The sequence below is a fragment of the Heterocephalus glaber genome, unplaced genomic scaffold (genome assembly GCF_053883595.1).
Source record: "Heterocephalus glaber isolate CG9 unplaced genomic scaffold, H.glaber_assembly_v1.0 deba00001004, whole genome shotgun sequence".
NCBI classification, from domain to species: domain Eukaryota; kingdom Metazoa; phylum Chordata; class Mammalia; order Rodentia; family Bathyergidae; genus Heterocephalus; species Heterocephalus glaber.
Window position 1 is genome coordinate 5645200 of NW_028258179.1, and position 21890 is coordinate 5667089.

The window sequence follows — 21890 nt, forward strand, 5'->3', positions numbered from 1 at the left end:
TTCACTGGTGAGGAGGAAATCTTAGCTCTTGAGATTCCCCCCTTTCACCTTTCCAGGCTGAGGGTGACAGCTCATGGGCAAATTGTCTCAACTCACCATGAGCATGAGAAGAAAAGGCTTCCTTTTTCTGATCTAATTTCTGATCTTTTCTTGTGAGTTTGGAGTGTCCTGTTTTTTGGAGGCATGTTTCTGCTAAATATTAAAGAGGGAAAAACCTTGAACCATCTCAACCTTTCCCTCCTATCCAATAACTAAGAACTTTTAAGCTGAGCCCATTGAAAATGAGCATTTGCTAACACTGAAGACAAGGTAGTCATCTTAGACAAAGAACACATACCCTGTCTCTGGGTCAGAGGAGCCATCAGACAATCCCCTTCACCCAGAAGCAGCCAGAACAGTCATGGCCCCTTGCTCTCTCATGACAGTTGGGCTACCTCTTCAGAGGGGGGGAATATTATAGACAGCTAAATTAGCTAGAAATATTATAGGCGGTCAGACAGGGCTAAGCCCTCAAGGGAGTTAGTACAGAGGATGAGAACACATTACAACTGTAACTAGAGGTGCATCCATTGAAGGCCAGGCCTCAAGATAAGGACCAGGTCTACATACCTCCCCAAGGGATAAGATAAGTAGTATCACCTGGTCCAACAAAGTCTAGATAGACATCAGTCACCCAGATGGGTGGTCAGAACCTCCTAATCCATCCCTTCCTAAAAAGGTCCTTGTTCTTTCCATGTACCCTTGCTACGTGACTTGCTTCCCCATTGGATCAATATTACCTAAGCTGCTATACTTGTAATCTTATTGATTGATCATAGTTTTTTGTTTGTTTGTTTTGATACTGGGGATTGAACTCAGGATCTTGTGCTTGCAAGGTAGCCATGGTGCCATTGAGCTAAATCCCCAGCCCCCATAAAGTTAATCGTAGTCTTGAACCACATTGTGCTCACCTCATGATTTTGCTCTATAAAACTTCCTTTGAGAAGTGGGCTTCTTGGCAATGCACTTTTGAGTCCCCCTCCTGTCTCTTAGGAGCTACCTCCTAATAAATTTTTTCTACTCTTAACTTCCGTTGTTCCTTAGCATCCATTCTTTTTTATTTTGGGGAACACAAACTTGGTTTGTCTGACACCTAACAGTTTGGGAGTTACATTTACTTCCCCTATATCAGTGGTACCTGGTGTGTGCACATGTGTGTGTGTGTGCAGGTGCATGTGTGCATGGTGTGTGTGGATGGTTAGAGCTGGGACACAGACACCCAGTGCCCAGCTCAGAGTTCTGCTTGTGATCACCACCTTTGGGTGCCTGGTAGAGAGGGAGTGGGGGAGAGGAGGAAGCATTCCCCTCTCCAGGGTGAGCAGGCAGCAAGGGGCATGGGGTTGGATGGTTCGGGGAGAGGAGGGAGGCCTGAGACCCAGACTCACACCCTGGCAGGGTTGGTGTTCTTTGATGCCCTGTGCAATGTCTTGGGAACCAGAATTGTCTCCCTTTCACGGGGAGATTTTGTGTTTCATAATTTTACTGAGCACCTAGGATGTGTGGGACCGGGCTACCCGGGGGCTACCATTGGGAGCGTTTCTAAAGGGAATCTAACTTCCTTTCTACTCCACTCAGAACAGGCCCCACCGAATGATCAGAGTGATCTAGGAGAAATGTAACTTCCAACCTGCTAGATGTCGAAGGTGTCAAGATCAAGTCCCCCAGATACCTAAGAATGAATTCCAAGGGACATCGGAGGTTGAGTAGCAAAGTTTTATTGAGAGATAGCTCCTGAGAGACAGGAGGGTGTTCACGGTGCATGGGTGGCCACAGAGATCCTTCTAAGGGTAATTTCAGCAGCAAAGTCACAATGTGGGTACAACGTGAGTCAAACTATAATTGATCTGTAGGGTTATCAGTATAGCTGCTTAGCTAACACTGACCCAAAGCAGGGCATGTAGCAAGCATACATGTGAAGAACAAAGGCATTTTGGGAAGCGATGGTCCAGACGCTCTGGTCACACATCTGGGCAACTGAAACTTATCTGGACTCACTGGACCAGGTGATGCCAGTTACAATATAATCTCAGGTTACTTTTTATCCCTCAGGGAGGTATGGAGCCCTGGCCACTGCTTGTTTATCTGCAGGCCTGGCCTTCTTCACATGTGCCTCCAGCCACAATTCTGATGTCTTTATTTTTGTGCTGACTTCCTTGAGGGCCCAGTCCCTCTCTGACTGTATATTAATTTCTAGCTAACTTAGCTGCCTTCAATAACAGCACCATTTCAGTGGGTATCCAGGCTTTAGACTCTCCCAGCTGCTGATTGCTTCCAGCCCTCCCCACCTCCCCATCCACCCCACTCAGTATTCATGCAGATCTGTGACACAGAACTGATCTTGTCACTTTCTTGCTCAAAAACATTTTACATAACTTCTACTAACAGTTTCACAAGTACCCTTCTAGAAATGTTCTATTCATACATAACCCATTCTCCTCTCTCCCACTGTCTGTCTGCCTCTCTCTCCCTCTCTCTCTCTCTCTCTCTCTGGCTTGGGTACTCTTGGGAACTTTTAACCAACTCTACATTGAGAATCAAGAGCAAATAGTCCAATTGAATGATTTAAATAGTTTTGAGTTTGGCCAGAAGGGAAGCCTTGGTAAGTTTGGGGCCTGCAAAGATGGAGCAGAGGAGAGTTTGGTTGCTAAAAAGTTAAGCATTAAAAAGAAGCCAAGTACTTTGGAATCTGACAATAGAAAATATAGCTTGAGAGCATCACAGGGACTAGTAGGACTTCAAGGTTCAAAATTGCAAAAAATGAAAGACTTTGTTTTGAGCAGAGAGCCCCAAGGCACCAGGCTCCAGAATGGCAGCAGCCTAGGGAATGAGAATTGAGTCCCCAGGTTCCAGTTCTCCCTGCTTAGCCATCTAGGCTCTCAGAGGCCTCTGCAACCACCAGCAGGAGGCAGAAGGGCTCTGCTATTGCTCAGACTGACCTTGGCATCATCTACTGGGTGCTGGTTGTAGGTGCATGCAGAATGCATTGTGGGCTCATGGAGACTTCCACTCTGATTTCAGAAGGCCTGGGAGGCCAGGCAGTGTGCCCGAGAGGGCAGTGTGTGAAGTGGTGAGTGTGAAGCCAAAGGTGCAGAGGAGACCCCAGAAGTTTGGAGAAGCCAGGAATGTGGATCATCTGAGGAAAACTGCAAGAAGGGAGCAAAACTTGCCCAAGAGAGAAGGCATGAGAGCTGCAACCACAGTAGTGCCATAGGGGCAGAGCCACCCAAGCTCTTTGGAGTTCACAACTTGCCACAGGTTGCCCCAGAGGCTGGATGTGGAACTATGGGATTTAATGTTTGCCCTGTTCGATTTTGCTCTTCCTTTGGTCCTATTTCTTTCTATTCCTCATTTCTACCTTTTTGGAATGGGAATATTCATCTTGTGCCATAGTGTGTTGGAAGTGCTTAATTTTCTTTTCATTTTTATAGAGTTTGCCTTAAATTTCAGAGAAGACTCTGAACTTGGACTTTTCAGCAATGCTGAAACTATTAAGACTTTGGCAACACTTTGCAATGGATTAAATGCATTTTGCATAAAAGGATGTGCATGAATCTTTATGGGGCCAGGAGTGGAATGCTATGGTTCATATCTAGATGTCCCCTACAGTCTCATGCACTCAAAGGTGGAGCTTTGGGGAGGTGATTAGATCATGGGAGTGTGTGTGATACTTGGCAGTGGATTAGTCCACTGGTGAGTTTATAGCCAAATGTGATGTCTGGAGGTGCAGTGTGGTTGGAGGTGGGTCACTGGGGCACAGCCTAGAAAGGTCAATCTCCCTCCTCCTCCCTTGATCCCTCTCTGCTTCCTGCTGCCAAGTCATAAGCAAGCCTGCTCTGCCATGCTGTACTGCCTTGGAGCTGGCTGACTATGGACTGAAATCTCTGCAAACTGTGAGCCAAAATAAACCTGACTCTCCCTGAGCTGTAGGTATCAGGTATTTTGTACTAGCAACAAGGAAGTAACTAAGACACACAGACACAGACACGCACACAAGCATACACATGCACATGCTCCATACTTCCTCTTAGGCAGGATCTCAGCACCTACACACTATCCAGCATTACTCTCTGGTGGTTTTCTGGTTCAGACACTTCAAAGTCCTTAACTGTGTTTAATTCTGTCTGCTGTTCTGCTGTAGGAATATTCTTGGATGATACTGGATGATCCTTTTCAAGGCTTGGGTGCCCTTCACTGGAAGCTTCTATGCTGCTGGGAAAAGTTTGGTAAATCATTCATGGGTCTAATAATCAGAAGCCAATTGTTTTAAAGTGATTATTAGAAAGTGACACATTCTGCATTGGTAGGAATAGAACATTCAAGTGTAGTGAATTTAATTCATTGTAAGAGAATTTCTTTTAAAATTAGTAACTTTTCATGTTGACTCTGCTTTTAAGAGTGGTAAGAGGAGAAAACTTTAACTGTTTGATGTTTTTTGTTATTACAGTTATTTTTTTAAATTAACTATATAAAAGTAATAGACCAGACTTGGTCTAAAAAAAGAACTGAACAGAAGTAGGAATACTTATCAAAACATCTATTGGCAATCTGCAAGCCAGGCCTTGTCCTCAGGACTTCCATGGATTAAATTGTTTATGCATCGCCATATTTTATCATGAGAAAGCCACAGAGAGGCTGCATTGCTTCCCCGAGGTCACATAGATCTTCCTGAAGACACATAAATGCTGAATATATATTTTTACAATATGGATTTATCTTTCATTTCAAAAGCAAGAAAGATAAATCTCCAGGTGCCACAAATGAATGGGTAAATCTGCATTTACCCTGGTGAGATAAGTATTTTAGGGATCATTATGTACAGTCCTGTGGAGTTTATTTGTTTTAAATGAATAGCTATGAGGAAGCTAAAATCAAAGCCTTTGGACCTGAACATAGCAGGAAGCTTAAGAACCGATTATAGTTCAGAAGTAAAAAAAAAAAAAAAAATCCCAGCTATGGATAGAAATGGAATTACCTGTAAGAAAGCACTAATCATGATAAGCACAAGGCCTGAGATCAGAGCTGGGGGGGAGGTCCACACCTGTGATCCCAGCCCTTGAGTGGCTGAGGCAGGAGGATTACCAAGAGTTCGAGGCCAACCTGGATTACACAGAAAGATCTTGTCTCAAATAAAACAAAACAAAACAGCCCTCACTCCAAAAAAGCAAAGAACAAGCTCAAGTCACACATGTAGTCTAAATTTTAGCTACTCGTGATGTACAGAAATCCCAAGGTGGTTAGACAGTTGAGAGTCTGTGAACCCTTGAGACTTAGGTAGACGTAACTTTGGAGAGATCTCTACAATCCAAGGCACTGTTGGGCACAATTCCATCATTGCACCTGAAAGCTAATTCCCACTGAAGATGAGCTCACACACAAAAATCATAAAATGTTTGAGGAAGACCAATAGGAAGAACAGAAATGGATATTGATTATTAAAAATTATTATAACAAACTATAAAACATTTGAGGAAGCCCAGCCTGAAGAGACAAAAATGGGAGAGTCAAACGAGGACATAGAAACAATGGAAAAATAGAAAATGTGAATTTCAAAAGCAAACATGTGACCCCAAGCCCTACAAGATCCAAATGTACGGCAATAAAATCTCTTCATTCTCAGATAACAAGATGAGCATGCTAGGCATCCACAACCACTTGAGCATGGTTGTAGGAAAAGGTGACAAACACTTGTGTGTGAAGAAGGTGAGTGTATTGCTAGGGCTGCCATAACAAAACATTGTGGGTTCCAGGGCTTGAACAAGAAAAACGTGTGGTCTCATAGTCCTGCGGGCTTCAAGGCCAAGATCAAGGTGCTGACATGTGTGGTTGCTTCCAAGGCCTCTCTCCGGGCTTGTAGATGGCCGTCTTCTTTTGGTATCTTCACTTGGTTTTTCTTCTGTGTTGCACATGTCTGTGTCTGATTTCCTCCTCTTACAAGGAAAGCAGTCATGCTGGATTAGGACCACTACTCAGAACCCCATCTTGCCTACTCTGTATAAGGAATGAGGCCTTTAATTTAGGAACCCGGGCTCCCCAGTTGAGCCAGAACAGCCCAAACGTCTTTGTTTCTACTTTCAAATTCAATTCTACCAATTACTAACTGTGTGACCTTGGGCTGTTACATAACCACTCTTTTGTCTCATTTTCTCTTTTGTAAAATTGTTGCGGGAATCCAAGAGACTGGAGAGACCCACGAACAGAAACAGGAGGATTTTATTTCAGGTTTAAGGTGAACACCAGCTCAAGGGACTTCTATCCAAAGGAAGAGCATTGGACAAAGAGAAGTTCCAGCTTTTATACATTCTGTTGAAGGGGATGGTTTTTCTAGTGACGTAGCAACTGAGTTAAGGGGAACAAGACAAGGGCAGACAGTTTTGAAACTTTGCCTTGCAAGAAGACAGTGTCTTGTGAATCAAATGAGAACAGAAGGTCATAAACTTTGCTTACAGGACACAGTTGTTAATTTTATCTGTACCAGAACGAGGAGTGACAGCTACAGGAGAGAGAGGGGTGATAAGGTGGGCTGCCCAAGGCTGGGAAGGATTTGGTTTTTTTAAGTCCTGCTTCAAAATGAAGGTGATAAGTAGTACCTGTTTCATAGGGCTGCTGTTAGATATTTTTGTTTTTTGGTGTTTTGTTTTTTTTTTTTTGGTACCAGGGACCGAACTCAGGACCTCGCACTTTCAAGGTAGGCGCAGTCCCTTTGAGCTAAATCCCCGGCTGCTGTTAGAGTTAAATAAATTCATGTTCACACATCTCTTAAAAATAGGTACAAAATGCTTCAAGAGCTAAAGAAATAAAATCTATACAACAGGAATAGGGAATTTTTAAAAATTTTAAAACAAATTCAAAGAAGCAAGTAGAAATTTTAGAGATAAAAAAATATTGCATTAAAAAAATCCTAACCAGGCATCACTTTAGATTTAGTGAGATTTAGTGATTTGGAAGATATATCTGAGAAAAATCACCCAGGATGAAGCCCCGGGAGATAGAAATGGAAAATATGAAAGAAGTCAAAAAATATCTACAGAATAAACGGAGAAAACCCAGTAGGCATTTAACAGACTGTTCTGCAGGAGAGACGGAAGCAGGAGGGAGGTGATATTCTAAGAAGTAATGACTCAGGGTTTTTCAGAATTGAAGAAAAACACGTATCCGGAGTGTGAAAAGGCATGCAGAGTCCCAGGCCAGGTAAATGGAAAAGAATCCATGCCTGGGCACCTTGCAGAGCTGCAGAACATCAGAGATAAACAACGCATCCTAAAAGCCTTCAAAGAGAAAGCAGATTGCACTGAAGCCATGCTGACCCCAGCAAGGCAGGCTCAGGCACTAGCTTCACAGCAGGTTTCCCCCACTCCTAGGACTCCGGCTGGGCCCCTGTGTCCTCCACCTCTGCTCTAGAAATTTTGTTCTTCTTTCTGGCCTCGCCCAGGTCTGATCCTTGCTTCTAAGAAGTCTCTCTGGCTGTGTCTGTTCCCCCACGACCCCTTCCCCTCGTCGCTGTCACCATTCCAGCCCTCCCTGCAGTACTCAGTCCCTGCCTTTGGGGCTCAAATGTTTCCCCACTAAGTTCTGGAGCTCCAGGCTTTGTCCAGGGCCTTTCTCTCCCTGCCGTCCCCAGTTAGCATGGTGTTGGCTGCTGTACAGGACGTGTTCAATGCTTATTTTTGAACACTTAATCAGTTGCCCCTTTGGGGTCAATTAAATTTACACATGGAATCAAGCCCATTTGCCCAAGCTCTTTGGTCTTTTTGGAGCCATATTTGCCCACTTGGTGATCTGGCCTGGACAGAGTTAATGGGCACCCTTAAGCCATGTTTCAAAGCCTTACATTATTTTACTTTCTATTCTTTTTAAAATCATACCCTTTCAAACAATAATAAAGCTTGTGCATAGAAGAGTACAAGAAGAAAAACATTTGTAATTTCACTACTGATAATGCTTATTTATTCATTCTATATTAAGACTATACTGTTTCATTGGTGGCACGGTGCTAAATTTTAGGGATGTAGCAGTACATATTTTGTGTTTTGTTTATTTTTAATATAGACTTTTAAGTCTATAATATACTAATCTGCAGAAGTGGAATCCCAGCTTCTACACCATCTTGTATCCTTTTTATAATTCACACCATCCCAGCATTTTCTCTTGCATTACCTATTTAAAGTGGGATTTTAATTAATCGGCTGTCTGATAAGTCACAATTGCTTCAGAACTTGACACTTAGAGCACTTAGAGCACTTTAAAAGAATTCTTCCACAGTGACATCAGTTAGCAGGTGGGAAAACAAGGACACAAAGGTGCCAATTTCAACGAGATCCCCTGGCCACCCATGGGCGTGGGTCTGCCACTCCTGGTTTAGTGGGGCTGGCTTTGTGGGGGGGGTTTCAAAGATAAATCCCAAGGTCAGACTGACTGGGCCTCTCCCTCAGAACGGGTGAGCAGGGGACCAGGGCAGGAACAAGAGGACCCCAAACAGGCCACCCAAGGGCCGCTGCACCTTGGGCAGCAATCACGTGATGACCACCCAGAAAGGGAAACTGAGGCAGGAGTGAATGTGACTCGGAGCCAGGGCACACCTGGGGGCGAGGCCCGGGGGGCAGGAGTAGCCACCTGAAGATTCACTGTGAAAGGACTTTCTTCATCAGAGGGAAAGGGACAGAAGGGACCCTCCCTCACCTTCTGATTCCAGATGCAGCAGGGAGTATACTTTGAACGAACTTCACTGCCTCTGATTCTCTCAACTTTTGGCCTTGTTCATGCCTGTTTTCTGATAATGGACTGGGGAGCAATGGTTTATATTTTCCTGCTGGTCATTGAAAGACTTGTGCCCCTGGGACCGGCCATGGAGCCTTGGACGGGGTTACGGTGGACACAGAACAGCCCCTACTCCTTGCCAGACCCTGGGTTCTCTCCAGTGATCCTCATGTCCTGCCTGCTAAGGTAACTTTCTTCCATGCACTGATGAGTATTTATCAGGCCCCAATGGTATATTAGAAACTGCCTCAGGTACAGATACAGTTGTAGGGCAAACAAGGTAACTGAGGTCTCTTCTCTCTGTAGCTGTAGCTGTCAAACTTTAAATAAGAGAGAGAGAGGCTGAAAAATAATGAGATGTGTTGGGCGTTGACACTGGAAACAGGAACATGTGTAGGCTCACTCAAACAGAAAGGGCCAAAGGGAAACTTTTAAAGGCAAAATAGATTATGTAAGCCCTAAAAAATTAGGTGAGTTGTTTTGGTACAATAATCAGGGTAGCATCAGTCTAAGGTTGGGCACACAGTTGCCAGACAGACATCCCTGGGGAGTCATTTGCATGTGCAATCGGGCTGGCTTGGTGCAAGGCTGTGGTTCTGTGTCCCCGAAGACTCTAGTGACAGTGGTTCTCATCAGAGACTCATGGATATGACCTCCTCCTTCGTACCCTCTGGCTCGGCAGGATCATTGTCAGTGACTGCTTTGGTTCTGATAATGCTCTCACGTGGCTTGCAGTCTATTGCGAGGTTTTCCTTTCATTTTTCCGAGGAGGAAATGGAGGTCTCAAGAGGCCACTCAGCTAGACTGTGGCTCCCCAGACGGGCAGACGAGTCCTGCAGGACTCCTGCCAGCTGGTCCCTGCCCGGCACCTTCGTGGGCCCCAGGGAGCCTGTTCCCATGTCACACGGTTGCTCAGTGCCTCAGCTCTTAGGAGGCCACGCTGACTCAGCCTGCCGAACTCACCCTCTGATTCAGGCCTGACTGTGTAGGCAGCAGGGCAGATTCTTCCTGACCATTAGGCAGTGCCCTAATTGGGCCAGGGCTGGGCCTGGATACTGACAGTGCCCCTGGTGTGTGCTAGGTCAGATGCGTGGGAAGTCGGCTTGGGGACTCCCAGGGTGTATATAGCCCCAGGGCCATCCAGGGTGCCTGGGACGGAGGCGAGGCCCAGGGTGCAGGAGCCTCGAAGCCTCCTAGGAGTCAGACTCCCGGGCCTCAGCTCACACACCTTGACCTCACGCTGGGATGCCCTCCGGGAGGTGGAGAGGTACGGCTTATCTCTAAATCTACCCACCCGGTCCTTTGTTGACACAGACAAGATTCTTGCTCCGGGTAATTATGGAGGGATGCGTGGTGCTTGGGAAATCTTCCGAAGATGGCAAGTGGGAGGTGCACACCAGCTCACAAGCCAGGGTGCTTGAAGGAAGGGGAAAGAGTCGGGAGGGCTCGGGTCAGCAGCTTAGGGGACTCCTGGCTGTGCCCTCGAGCACTTGCTGGTCTGAATTCCATCCCGGATGGACCCTCAGCCTGTGTCAGTGTGGGAGTAGAGAGCCCTCTTTGGTTTGGGTTGTGGATCCCAGCACACACTGGGTTTATATTGGGCTGTTGAGCCTGCTGGCAAATTTCTTGGGGAAATAGGCAATGTCCTAGCCAAAACTGACTGGAGGTCAAAGGCTTTTTCTCCAGGAAAAGCATCAAAGTGTGCGTCTTCCTGGTACCCTGTAATTATTGGCTTTTATCTGCTGTTGAGGGATCCCGGAGGCCAGGGCTTCAACTCAGCCTTCCTCTGATCCCAGCACACACAAGGTGCTCAGTGCAGATGTGTGAGCCGGAGTTGGCAAAGGCATGGTGGCCGGAGCTCTCAGCTCTGTGAGGTGCCCACTAAGCCACACTCAGGCAACAGAGAGCCAGAAGGCCGGCGGGAGCTTCCACTTCGTGTCTTTGGGAGAAGCTTCACAGAACGTTCGGAGTTCCGGCTGCAGGGCGGGAGCTGGGGGATCTGGCTTGTGGGAGTGTGGGCTGCGGAATCTGGAAGATCCAGGCTCAGAGCCACGCCGCTCTGTCACCTCCAAACTTCGAGCTCCTGTGGGAGTCATCTCTGGCCTCCCCAGCCAGCCCCCTTCTCTGTTTCTTTACTTCTGCAACAGGAAGGCAGACTCCTACCTGCCTCCCAGGGCGGGTGGGATGCTGGGCACTGGGACTGGGAACTGCAGGACCACACAAAGTGTCAGCCTTGGTAGCCTTACATGGGACTACAGGAAAGTGCTGCCAGGTGGCCACTTTTGACAGTTAAATAGCAGTTTCTAAGATGATAGTGTCACTTCTCCGGCTGCCTGGTGTGGCCACCCCTCACCCCTCCAAGCTCACTGTGTTAGTCCCTAGTGACAAACTCTCCTTCTGTGTCCACCATAACAATGTCCAAGGCTCCATGGGCCTGTCCCGGGGCACAAGTCATCTGTTGGCATTGTCCTCGGGCAGGAGGGGCTGCAGAGGTCAGAAGAGTCTTTGTTCCCAGCACAGCCACTAAAGGCTTGAGCAAGCTCGGCTTTCTCATCTGTCTGATGAGATGATAAAGGTACCTGGGGTGTTACAAGGATTAAGTGAATCAATCCTTAAGATCATATCATAAGTTAGAAAATTTGCAAATGCAATTGGCAAGCAATTTTTAGAAAACGTTAACAAGGATTTAAAGCATGCCTGGCACTTTGTAAGGGCTGTCTGACTATTTGGCATTGTTATAGGGGCATGGATTTTGTCTGTTGGGTGTGAGTTTGGGAAGCAAGGAGTGGCTAAAGGGGTGGAGGAGACCCCTGTGCTGACCCTGAGTCCCCCTGGCCCTGCCTCCCGGGCCCAGCTCTGTCTCTAAATACACACAAGGCAAATGCTTAGAAAAAAGAGTGGCTGAGTAGCAACTGGGGTCAGCAGGGGTCTAGAGCCTTCTGGCCTCCAAGCTCTATGAGGACCATCATGGTGAGACCCAGGCTGTTCAGAGCCCAGGGTGTGGCAGGTCAAATTTGGCAATCCCCAGCCAGTACCATCTAGGGGTTTGGCAATGTTAAGCAACCCTTGCCTCCCAACAGCATGCAAGCTCCACAAGGGCAGGTGTAATGGGGATGCTTGATAGTGTCAGCTTGACTGGCCCGGGACCCGCCCAGGGAATCAGTGGTGCGTCTGTGTGGGTCAGGGGGTGTGACCTTGGGTTCCACATCTGGTCCCTCACCCCTTCCTCTCTGGCATTTCCTGGGTGCCATGCGTTGAGAAACTTTGCTCCACCGCACCCTTCCACCATGATGTTCTTGCTTTGGAGCTGGCTGACCATGGACTGAATCATTCTGAAACTGTGAGGTGAACTAAAGGTCTTCTTCTTTAAGTCACGGGTGTTGGGCATTGTGTCCCAGTGATGGAAAAACGGACTCAGTGGGGTTCTTGGTCTGTTTTATTCAGGGTACAAGCCAAGTTCCTAGAGAGACACTGGGCATCTATGGGAATGCAATCAATACTTGCTTCATGGATGAATTTGTTGCCACCTTTAAGAAGGTTGGAATCTAAACCAGGTGTGGCAATTGTAACACTGGGGAGGCTGAGGCAGGAGGATCACCTAGAGTTCAAGGCCAGCCTGGGCTACATAGTGAGTTCAAGGCCAGCCCAGGCCTTGTGAGTGAGACTTCAATTTTAAAAAAAAGCTGAATAGTGAACTATGTGAAATTATTTACTTATCAATTTAGAGAGGTCTACTTCCACGGGCAGACCAGCCAGGGATCCAGTCTCTGGTTCCGTTCAGGCCCCTCCCCCATCTTCCCAGCTCTAAGCCTGGAGCCCCCAGCTTGGCCACACTGGCCCCGCCCAGCACCGCCCCCCCACCCCGTGCCTTTCCTGGGCCTTAGTGTAGACCCCACTTGTGCCCCACACTCACCTCCGCTGCTTCTTCCCTCCTGGTTCCTTGGGGACTTGTCTGTCTAGCTTTCCCCTCTGGAGTTTCCTTGCTGATGTCCTTAGCTAACTGTGCCAGCACACAAAGATCCTGGGCATTTTCCGTACTAACATTTTTTTTTTGGTACCAGGGATCGAACTCGGGTCCTTCGGCTTTTGAGGCAGGCGGCAGAATCACTGAGCTAAATCCCCGGCCCTCCATAGTCACATTTTAACCTGACTGTACCCACAGCATCCAGTTCTCCTGGAGGATACGCTTTCCTGCAAACTCGCTGATGCAGGCGAGAACCTTCCATCAGTCTGCTGCCTTCCTCTTCCATCTTCACGTTTTCAAACTTTGACCGTATTTGGGTTTTTTCCCATGTAGATTTCATCTCCGTCACAACCGCATCTGCTTTCCTGGATTGCAGCCTGCAGTCCCAGATTTTGTCAGACTTCATTCCTCCACCTGTGTTTAGGTAATTAACACCTTTTTATTTTTCTCACGTAGCCCTCGGCCTTTGAAGTTGTATTTTATCACTTTGTCTAATAATGTTGGCTGTGACATGAAGAGTGGACTGATAGACATTGGTTTATCAAAGAGCGTTAAGTCCCAAGCAGATAATGCATGGGCGGAGTAGAAAGTTGCAAAAGGGCAGAGGGAGGGACACCCAAGCCCCCTCCTGCTGACCCACCACCACTTCCCCTTCCCAAAGGCCATGTCACAGCGGGGTTCCCAGGAAGCGGGGCTCTGACACGCCCCCTCCCCCTGTGGAAGGGAGGGCAGAGGGGGAGACAGGAGCACCAGGCATTGGAAGGTGGCACTGGCCAGCAGGACGCTTTGTAGGTGGTCACCACGTGCAGCTGTCTCTGGCACAAGCTTGGAAGCCCAGAGCAATCAGCTCGGCAGGGGCTGGAGTCTCTGAAGGGAAACCGCTGTCATTTGCTGTCACCGTGTTACCTCCTGCTGCTCCCTCTCCTGTCTGCCTTTTAGAGACCGAGTCTTGCTGTGTAGCCCAGGCTGGCCTCGAACTCAGAACTCATGGCGATCCTCCTGCCTCAGCTTCTTGAACGCTGGGGTTACAGTCCTGCGCCTCCGCAACCGGCCTTTTTTAGCTGAATGCTTATGATCGATTATTTTCTTCCACCTCTGGGGGCTCCTCCCCCCTCAGCCAGGAGCCCATCCTTCTCTGCCTCTACCAGGGCTGCCTCAGCCGCAGGCAGTCTGGGAAACACAACCTGCAGAATCCAGGCATTTTCTCCCCTGAAAAACAATTTTCTAGGGTTCTGGAGTTATAAAAAGCTGCAGTGTGTCACTTCCTGGCAGTGGGACAGCTGCAGAGCACCCCTGGGCGGTGAGCACGCCTCCCCTAACTGAGCTTCGTCACCTGACTGATGTGCTGTTCAGAGAAAGCAGCCGAGGTTACCAGGGTCTGCTGGGAGGAGACTTGTTAACTTAGAGCAAAGCCAACTGCAAAATACATTTCTCTAGCGTCTCCCCAACACCAGCAGCTCCTGGTTGGGGTGCTGCCAACCCAACGGAGGCCCATGCAGAACTGGCAAGCAGGGTCTCAGGTGTGAAGGAGAGGGAGTGGGTGTGATGGTGTGCGCCTGTAGTCCCAGCACTCAAGAGGCTGAGGCAGGAGGATCGCTGGGAATTCAAGGCCAGCCTGGGTTACAAAGCAAGATCTTGTTTCACAAAACAAAACAAAAACCCAAAACAAAACCAAACAAACAGGAAACCAAGACCAAAGAATAGGAGGAGCCTGGGGGTGGGTGGACAGACAGACCACCCAGACATGGGTCGGCTGGCCCTCGGGCGTCTCCTGTCTGGACCGGCAACTCTGGCTCCTGACACAGGCGTGACTGTGGCGACGCACCTTTGCCCCCTTCCTGTCCCGAGCCCCATGGAGACCTCGCAGGTCCTGCAGCGGGAGAAGCTGTTCCAGTCAGGAACCCACACCTACAGGATCCCCGCACTGCTCTACCTGCCGGGGCAGAGCACCCTGCTGGCCTTCGTGGAACAACGGAGGAGCCAGAAGGATGAGCAGGCGGACCTGATCATCATGCGCAGGGGAGCCTACGATGCGGCCACCCACCGGGTCCAGGTGAGCCACCAGGGTCCCTCCACGGCTCCCCTTCGCTGGTGGGCGCAGGGAGAACCGGGCTGCACCTCGTGGAACAGGAGCGCAATCCCATCCCTCAGTGGCTGTGGGCTGGGGACAGAGAGAAAAGACACCCGAAGCCCAGATGGGGTCAGGGAGCCACGCAGGAAGGGGTGGCAGGGGGTCCCCAGTTTCCCGGGGAGAACCGAGGGAGGAAGGTGCGTGATGGCATCACTGGGGACTCATGCAAACTAACCTGGGCCCTGAAGTTCCCACTTGGAATTGAAGGAATTAATCGTGGTGAAGACACCCCAGGCTGGCTGTCACGGGGTTTAACAGTATCATTGCCATGACTTAGCGGTCATTACACGTGGCAGCTATTCAAAGCACGGGGTTAAAACTTTGTTTTAGGCTCATGCATAACGGTTTTGTCCATATGCACTGGATTTGAAGCAGACGGACCTGGGGTCAAGTCCCAGGGCTGTCACTTATCAGAGGACACAGGGGTGGCCTGGGGTGACTCACAGATGCCTGCAGGCCTCTTGCTGCACAGACAGGAGATGGAGCTAAAATGCCTGTCTCCCTCCGGAGGAGATGGTGATGTTGGATTTTGGCAGAGGGTTGCAGCCTCCTAGGCGGATGCATTCACAGGGGACTGTGTGCTGCACTGGGCAGGGAATGAGGGGCTGAGGGGGAGCCTCGGTGTGTGTGAGTGGAGCCAGAGTGCTCCTCATGGTCTTTATGCCACCCCCCAGACATTCCAGTGCCGAGCAGAGAGTGAGCTCTTCTCACTGTCACCAGCTCTTTTAAGACTTTTCCTTCCCCTTCTCTGCCCATCAGTGGCAAGCGCAGAAGGTAGTGGCCGGAGCCCAGCTGGAAGGCCACCGCTCCATGAACCCGTGTCCCTTGTACGAAGAGCAGACGGGGACCCTTTTCCTCTTCTTCATTGCCGTCCTGGGCCAGGTCTCTGAGGGCCACCAGCTCCAGACCGGGGTCAACGTGACAAGGCTGTGCCACACCATCAGCAAGGACTATGGGGAGACCTGGAGCCCCGCCAAGGACATCACGGACGTGGCCATCGGCCCGGCCCACAGGGAATGGGCCACATTTGCCGTGGGCCCGGGGCACTGCCTGCAGCTGCACAACAATACTCGGACCCTGGTGGTGCCCGCCTATGCCTACTGCACACAGCCGGCCCCGCTGCCACCTTCCGCCTCGGCCTTCTGCTTCCTCAGCCACGACCAAGGGTGCACGTGGGTGAGGAGCGGCTTTGTGGGCCAGGACACCGTGGAGTGCCAGGTGGCTGAGATTAGAGTCAAGAAGGACAGGGTAGTGTACCTCAATGCCAGGAGCCCCCACAGGGCCAGGGTCCAGGCCCAGAGCACCAATGATGGGCTGGATTTCAGTGAGAGCAAGGTGGTGAGGAAGCTCGTGGAGCCTCCCTATGGCTGCCAGGGGAGCGTGGTCAGTTTCCAGGGCCCCGGGCAGGGCCCAGGCGCCTTCGGCAGATGGCTGCTGTACACTCACCCCACGGATCCCCATCACAGGTCCAACCTGGGTGCCTACCTCAACTCTCAGCCCCTGGACCCTGAGGGCTGGTCGAGGCCAGCCCTGCTGGCCACAGGCAGCTCTGCCTACTCAGACCTGCAGAGTATGGGGCCTGGCCCCGATGGCTCCCCCCAGTTCGGCTGCCTGTACGAGGCAAACGATTATGCGGAGGTGGTCTTCCTCATGTTCACCCTGAAGCAGGTCTTCCCGGCCTCTGTCTGGGCCCCGTGACAGCTGCCTGCCAGCCAGTGGCTGCCTTTCTGCTCTGAGGCACTGACAGAGGGGTGGCACACACCTACTTTCCTGTCCCTGTCCTTTGGAAGCCTCCTCCCGGCTCCCTCCATGGGCGACCTCTTAGCTCTTTATTGTTCTAGTCCTTCCAGAAGGTTCTGTTTTCATCTCAGATCCAGAGAGCTTGGCCTTCGGAGCCCCTGCCAGGGAGGGCGGGACGGCCTGAGCAGCGGCTGTCAGGCTCCAGAGCTCACTCGCCTGATCCCCAGCCCACGGCTTTTGCATAGTCCTGATAAAGCACCGTGTCCAGCCCGTTTCTTTCTGGCCTGTGCTCACAGGGTTCCTGGGGAAAGCTGAGCCTGAGATGTGAATTAGCGGACAAGGTCTCACAAAGCAAACCGACAAACACCAAGCCATTCAAAGGAAGCTGGGGTGCGGGTGGAGCCTGAGGGTGAGCCCAGAAGAGTGAAATTTCTACCGACAGCCAGGGCAGCAGATCCTGGAGAAGATGAAGCATCTTACCCAAATTGGGACACTTCTGAGCCTGCAAGGGGTGCTGTTAATAGTGACACCAGGGCAATGGGCATGAACCGGGACTGTCCCGGGCAAGGGGGGTTAGAGAAAGACCCTGAGAACCATGCCAGGCTTTGTAGTTTAGTTCCTGGAAGAGCCACCTCCCTGTGCAGGCACAGTGGCCGTGAGTCAGGCACAGGACAAGCCCCCTGCCCCTGTGAGCCCAAGTCCCTCTCCTGGACTGCTGGCACTCACAGGGCCCAGAGCTTTGCTTGTCAGGATTCCTGGGGAAGGACATTGATAACACACAGATCTGACAAGGACTTGTATCCTGAATACAAAAGGAGCTCCCGTGAATCAACAAGAAAAAAACAACCAATCTGATAAAAATAAGCAAAGGCCTGGGCTGGGCTTCACAGGACATGCCATCTGGGCTGGTCACGTGGCTGATTTCATGTGCACAATTCCACAAGCTGCATGCTTCTGAATATGGATAGGTATGTACTGTATGGTGTAATGCCTTAATAAAAAAAAAAGTTGAACTGTGGATTTGCCTTAGTCGCTTGGGTTTAAAACTTGAGAACAGAATTTTTTGAAGAAGCTTTTTTTTTTTTGGTACCCGGGATTGAACTCGGGGCCTTACGCTTGTGGGGCAGGCCGCAGAACCGCTGAGCTAAATCCCCGGCCCCAAAGAAGCTTTTTATTTTGGGAGAATTTTGGATTTTACAGAAAAGTTGCAAAGATAGAACAGAGAGTTCTCGAGCCACTCTGCACCTAGTTTCCCCTACTGTCAAATCTTACATAACTGTGGCTGCTTTGTCAAAACTGACAAAGCTGCATAACTACCAGCTGAACTCTAGGCTTTCCTGAGATTTCTCCAGTTTTTCCACTAACATTGTTTTTCAAAGAAGAAATTTTATTTTTAGAGTTTTTATTATTACATGTCTGCAGTACATAATGTTTACATTGCTTGTGTAGAGTTGCTCCGTGTAGAGAACACGTTTCATTTTTTATCCCCTATCCCTCTCCTCAATCCTCCTCCCTCCCTCTCATGATCCCCTGACCTCTGAGAAAGATCTATGCCCTGACTTCCTATTATCTGTCTTTTATTTTGCTCTTTATTTCTAATTTAGGTTTCTCATATAAGAGAAACCATGTGATATTTAAGCTTGCGTGTCTGATTTATTTCCCTTAGCATTATGGTCTCAAGGTGCATCCATTTTTCTACAAATGACTCAAGTTTATCTTTATGGCAGACTAGTGCTATATTGTGTGTGAATGCCACATTTTCTTAACCATATATCTGTTGGTGGACATATAGGCCACTTCCATGTGAGGCGCCTATATTGTCGGTGGGAATATCAACTTCCATACAACCGCTATGGAAATCAGTATGGAGATTCCTCAAGAAACTCAAATTAGAAATTCCATTTGACCCCGCTAGATATTCTCCACTAAGATTTTTTTATCTGCAGGATACATTTAGGGCACTTAGTGAGTAATTTTTACTGTAACGAACTTGTATGCTTAGAGACACAGATGTATGCACAGACTGATGCCAGGTCCCACAGGATCCCCTCCCCCTCCTAGAGATCACTTCCTAAACAGAATGCGTTCAAAGTGTACCTTGGGCCCAGACCGCTGATGTGCAAAAGTCAGAGCTAGTTTGGCCTCTGGGGTTAGGAAGGTGACCCCCAAGTTACTGACATCAAAGCTTCAGGTCTAGCTTGTGGCACCTTGTCAGGGTGAGTGCTGGCAGTTTTGAGTCCTGTGCCACTTCCTGGGTAATCTGCGTGTGCAGGCACACATGTCTGGCCACTGCTTGTCTACTGCCAGGTAGGAACTGGAGGCCAGTGGGGGGCAGCCTGGTTTCACATCCCGCCTGGAACCAACACTTGCAGGGACAGGGGAGGTCCGGGGCTCTCCAGCACAGTCCCCTCCACACAGGCCAGAGAAGGGAACTGGGGATCCAGTTTAGGGGCCCCAGGACGCCACTGCCACCTCCCTCTGAGCAGCTCCCCTCTCTGGGGACACCACCACAAGTCTTACCCTCTGATGTGGCCTTCCAGGTGGGGGGAAGCCACTGAGGAAGGGATTCCAGGGGTGGAGGGGACATGGGAGATGGTGTATCTGCAGTGAGAGGGAAGCCAGGGCCCTGACAAGGCCCATGCAGTCACTGAACAATGTCCCTCTAAAGATATCCACCGCCTAGGCCCCAGGAGCTCAGTGTGACCCCACATGGAAAAGGGGACTTTGCAGGCATGAGCAAGTCAATCTTGAGGTGGAGGATTACCCGGGACCAGCTGGAGGCACACACAATCACAAGAGTCCTTGTTAGAGGGAGGTGGAGAGGTGGCAGGTGAAGGCAAAGGGACTCCGAAACAGGACATGTGCTGCCCACCGGCTGTGAGGTTGGAGGAAGCAGCCACCGACAAGGACAGCAAGGGACACAGCTCTAGAAAGGCCAGGGAGGGTTGTGCCCAAAGTCTGGGGGCTGGCTCTGCGGACACCTTTATGGCCCCAGGAAACTGACTCCAGACTTCTGCTCTCCCGGACTCCAAGAGAAGAATGTGTGGTGTTTTCAGCCACCCAGTTTATCGGGCCCATGGAGACCGTGGTACAGGAGCCAACACGAAGTCCCTGAGAGTGGAAACTGCCTGAATTTTGTCAACACCAAAGCCAAAAAGGCATTGGAGTCATCTTAAGTGACAGGACAGCCACAGTCTCTTCCTCTGAGGATTTGAATCATGCCAAGGCCACGCACGCATGTGTGCACACACATGGGCACGGGAGCAGGCACACGTGTGCAAAAGCACACACGCACACCCTCATGAAGTTTCTGCTCCTGACCCTCTTCCTGCAGGATCAGGCTGTGCCTGTCTGTTCCCGCCATGAGCTCCTGGCTGGACTCTTGCACCAGTCCCCGCCTGGAAATGGCTGCAGTTCCAACCTGCGGAGATCCTCGTCTTTGCTGCAGACCTGGCGGTGGCTGAGGACAAGAAGCTCTCAGCTGGATCTTCCCACGCCGCAGGGTTGGCACCATGCCTGGCCCAGGAGAGAGCAGCGGGCATCTGCCTGGCCTGGCAGTGATGATGGGGAGGAAGCTCTGCCCCTCCCACTACGCTGAGCCTCCGTGCCCTCAGCACAGCGGCCACAAACCTCGGCTGCAGGCAGACTCCTTAGTCCTTAGAGAGGGGCGTGGCCTTGAAGTCTACCGATCTGCTCCATGTTAACAAGTGGGGCCCCTGGCTTCCTGCAGCCCACACAGCTCGTGGCAGGAGAGGGCAGCGGGGTTCCCTGGCCCCGGGCTATGTCCCTGCCTCTGTTCTAAAGCTTCCGTCACCCCTCTCTGCACATCCCCACATCCCGAAGTTCTCTGGGCTCCGGGACACGGAGTCCTTCCTGGCCTCTCTCCAGAGCCCTGCCCTGCCCCTCCGTTCTCTCCCCACTGGAGTGGGCAGAGCCGGACCACGTGGCCACCACACCCCCTCCCCCCCAGGGAGGAGGACAGGAAGGGATCCAGGATCCCAGCAGGGCTGGAAGGAGAGGTGAGAATGCCGACTGCTTCCTCAGATTCCATTTCCGCACTGCTTTTAGAACAGGGTTTCAAAGGAATAGATGCCAAACATTCGGAGGTACAAAGAACTGGGGGGGAAATCACCCAGAATCCTGTTAACCAGAGTTCCTTCTGGTCTCTTATCTGTGAGCTTTCCTTTTTCTGCCAAGCTGAGATCATGCTGCACAATTGAACTAGAATCCTGCCTTCCTCGACCCTCGGTTATATTCTGCAAATTCCTCCAGATCATTCGCTGGCAAAGGGCAGCATGTAAGACGCACGCCGTGAGTGACTTCATTCTCCTATGGTGTTAGAAGCTAAAGCCACTCCCAATTTTCTTCTGGCTTTGAATAACACTGAGATGAACATCTTTGTGAGTAAATCGTGGTCCTTATCTGGGATTATTTCTGTAAACAGAATCTTCCAAAAGCCATTATTGAGTCAAAGATAAACATTTGAAAGCTCTTAAAAGATGTTGCTTGTAAAATATAAAGGGCAAGCTAGGTGGGGTGGTACAAGCTTGGAATCCCAGCATTTGGGAGACTGAGGCAGGAAAATTGCAGAAAGCTGGGCTCCACAGTGAGTTCAAGTCTAGCTTGGACTGCATAGCAAGAACTTGTCTCAAAACAAATAAATAAATAAATGTTTTTTTAAAAAACCAGCAAATACGAGGGCTTAGGATGTAGCTCAGTGCCGCCTCACCTGCCTGGCAAGTGCAAAGTCCTGAGTTTGAACTCTGCTACCAACCCCCCCCCCAAAACCAACAAATACGAAATGCTACTCTCAGTCATGAGTTAAAACGCCCTGAAATTGCTACTACTTCTATATTTTAAACACTTGGGCTCTCAAAAATATTAAGTCACACATGTGCTCTCTGATTCATAAGTCACGGTGCCTGCTTTCTCCCTGGTGTGGCCTTATAACCTAGATAAAAGACCAGCTGTGGACAAACACAGAGAGTTTTAGAGTCACAGAATCAGAAGGGCCCTGGGTATCACCTGGCCTGACTTTGTTTGGGTGACAACACAGGTGGGAAGGCCAGATGATTCGCTCAAAGTCACAGAAGCCTGACCCCTGCAGGCCCCTGTCCAATGCTGCCCCGGACTGGAAGGGTCCATCTACTCCCTCTTGTTCTGGTTCCTTCACACATGAGGATCATGGGTCCTGCTGTCATGGCTGTCCAAGGAGCTCTGGTCAGGAGGCACCCAGGCGACTGTTGTCCCTTCAGCCATGTT

The 21890-nt window shown here is 49.9% G+C and overlaps 1 protein-coding gene across 2 annotated transcripts; it reads left to right on the plus strand.

The window, feature by feature from the left end:
• Window positions 1-9913: 9913 nt before the first annotated feature.
• On the plus strand, window positions 9914-17646 carry Neu2 (neuraminidase 2). Of its 2 annotated transcripts, XM_021247102.2 has the most exons (4): window positions 9914-10060; window positions 13091-13181; window positions 14563-14810; window positions 15648-17646. In XM_021247102.2, the coding sequence occupies exons 3-4, from the start codon at window positions 14610-14612 to the stop codon at window positions 16584-16586; spliced, it is 1140 nt and encodes a 379-aa protein (XP_021102761.1). In that variant the 5' UTR covers window positions 9914-10060; window positions 13091-13181; window positions 14563-14609; the 3' UTR covers window positions 16587-17646. The 2 variants fall into 2 exon arrangements, with proteins under 2 accessions (XP_021102761.1, XP_021102760.1); XM_021247101.2 differs by having other exon boundaries at window positions 13091-14810.
• Window positions 17647-21890: the final 4244 nt, after the last annotated feature.

Coding starts and splice junctions, on each gene's coding strand:
- Neu2 (XM_021247101.2), top strand. CDS start 14,502: ATGGGTCGGCTGGCCCTCGGGCGTCTCCTGTCTGGACCGGCAACTCTG. Junction 14,811..15,647: donor CGGCCACCCACCGGGTCCAG/GTGAGCCACCAG, acceptor TCTGCCCATCAG/TGGCAAGCGCAGAAGGTAGT.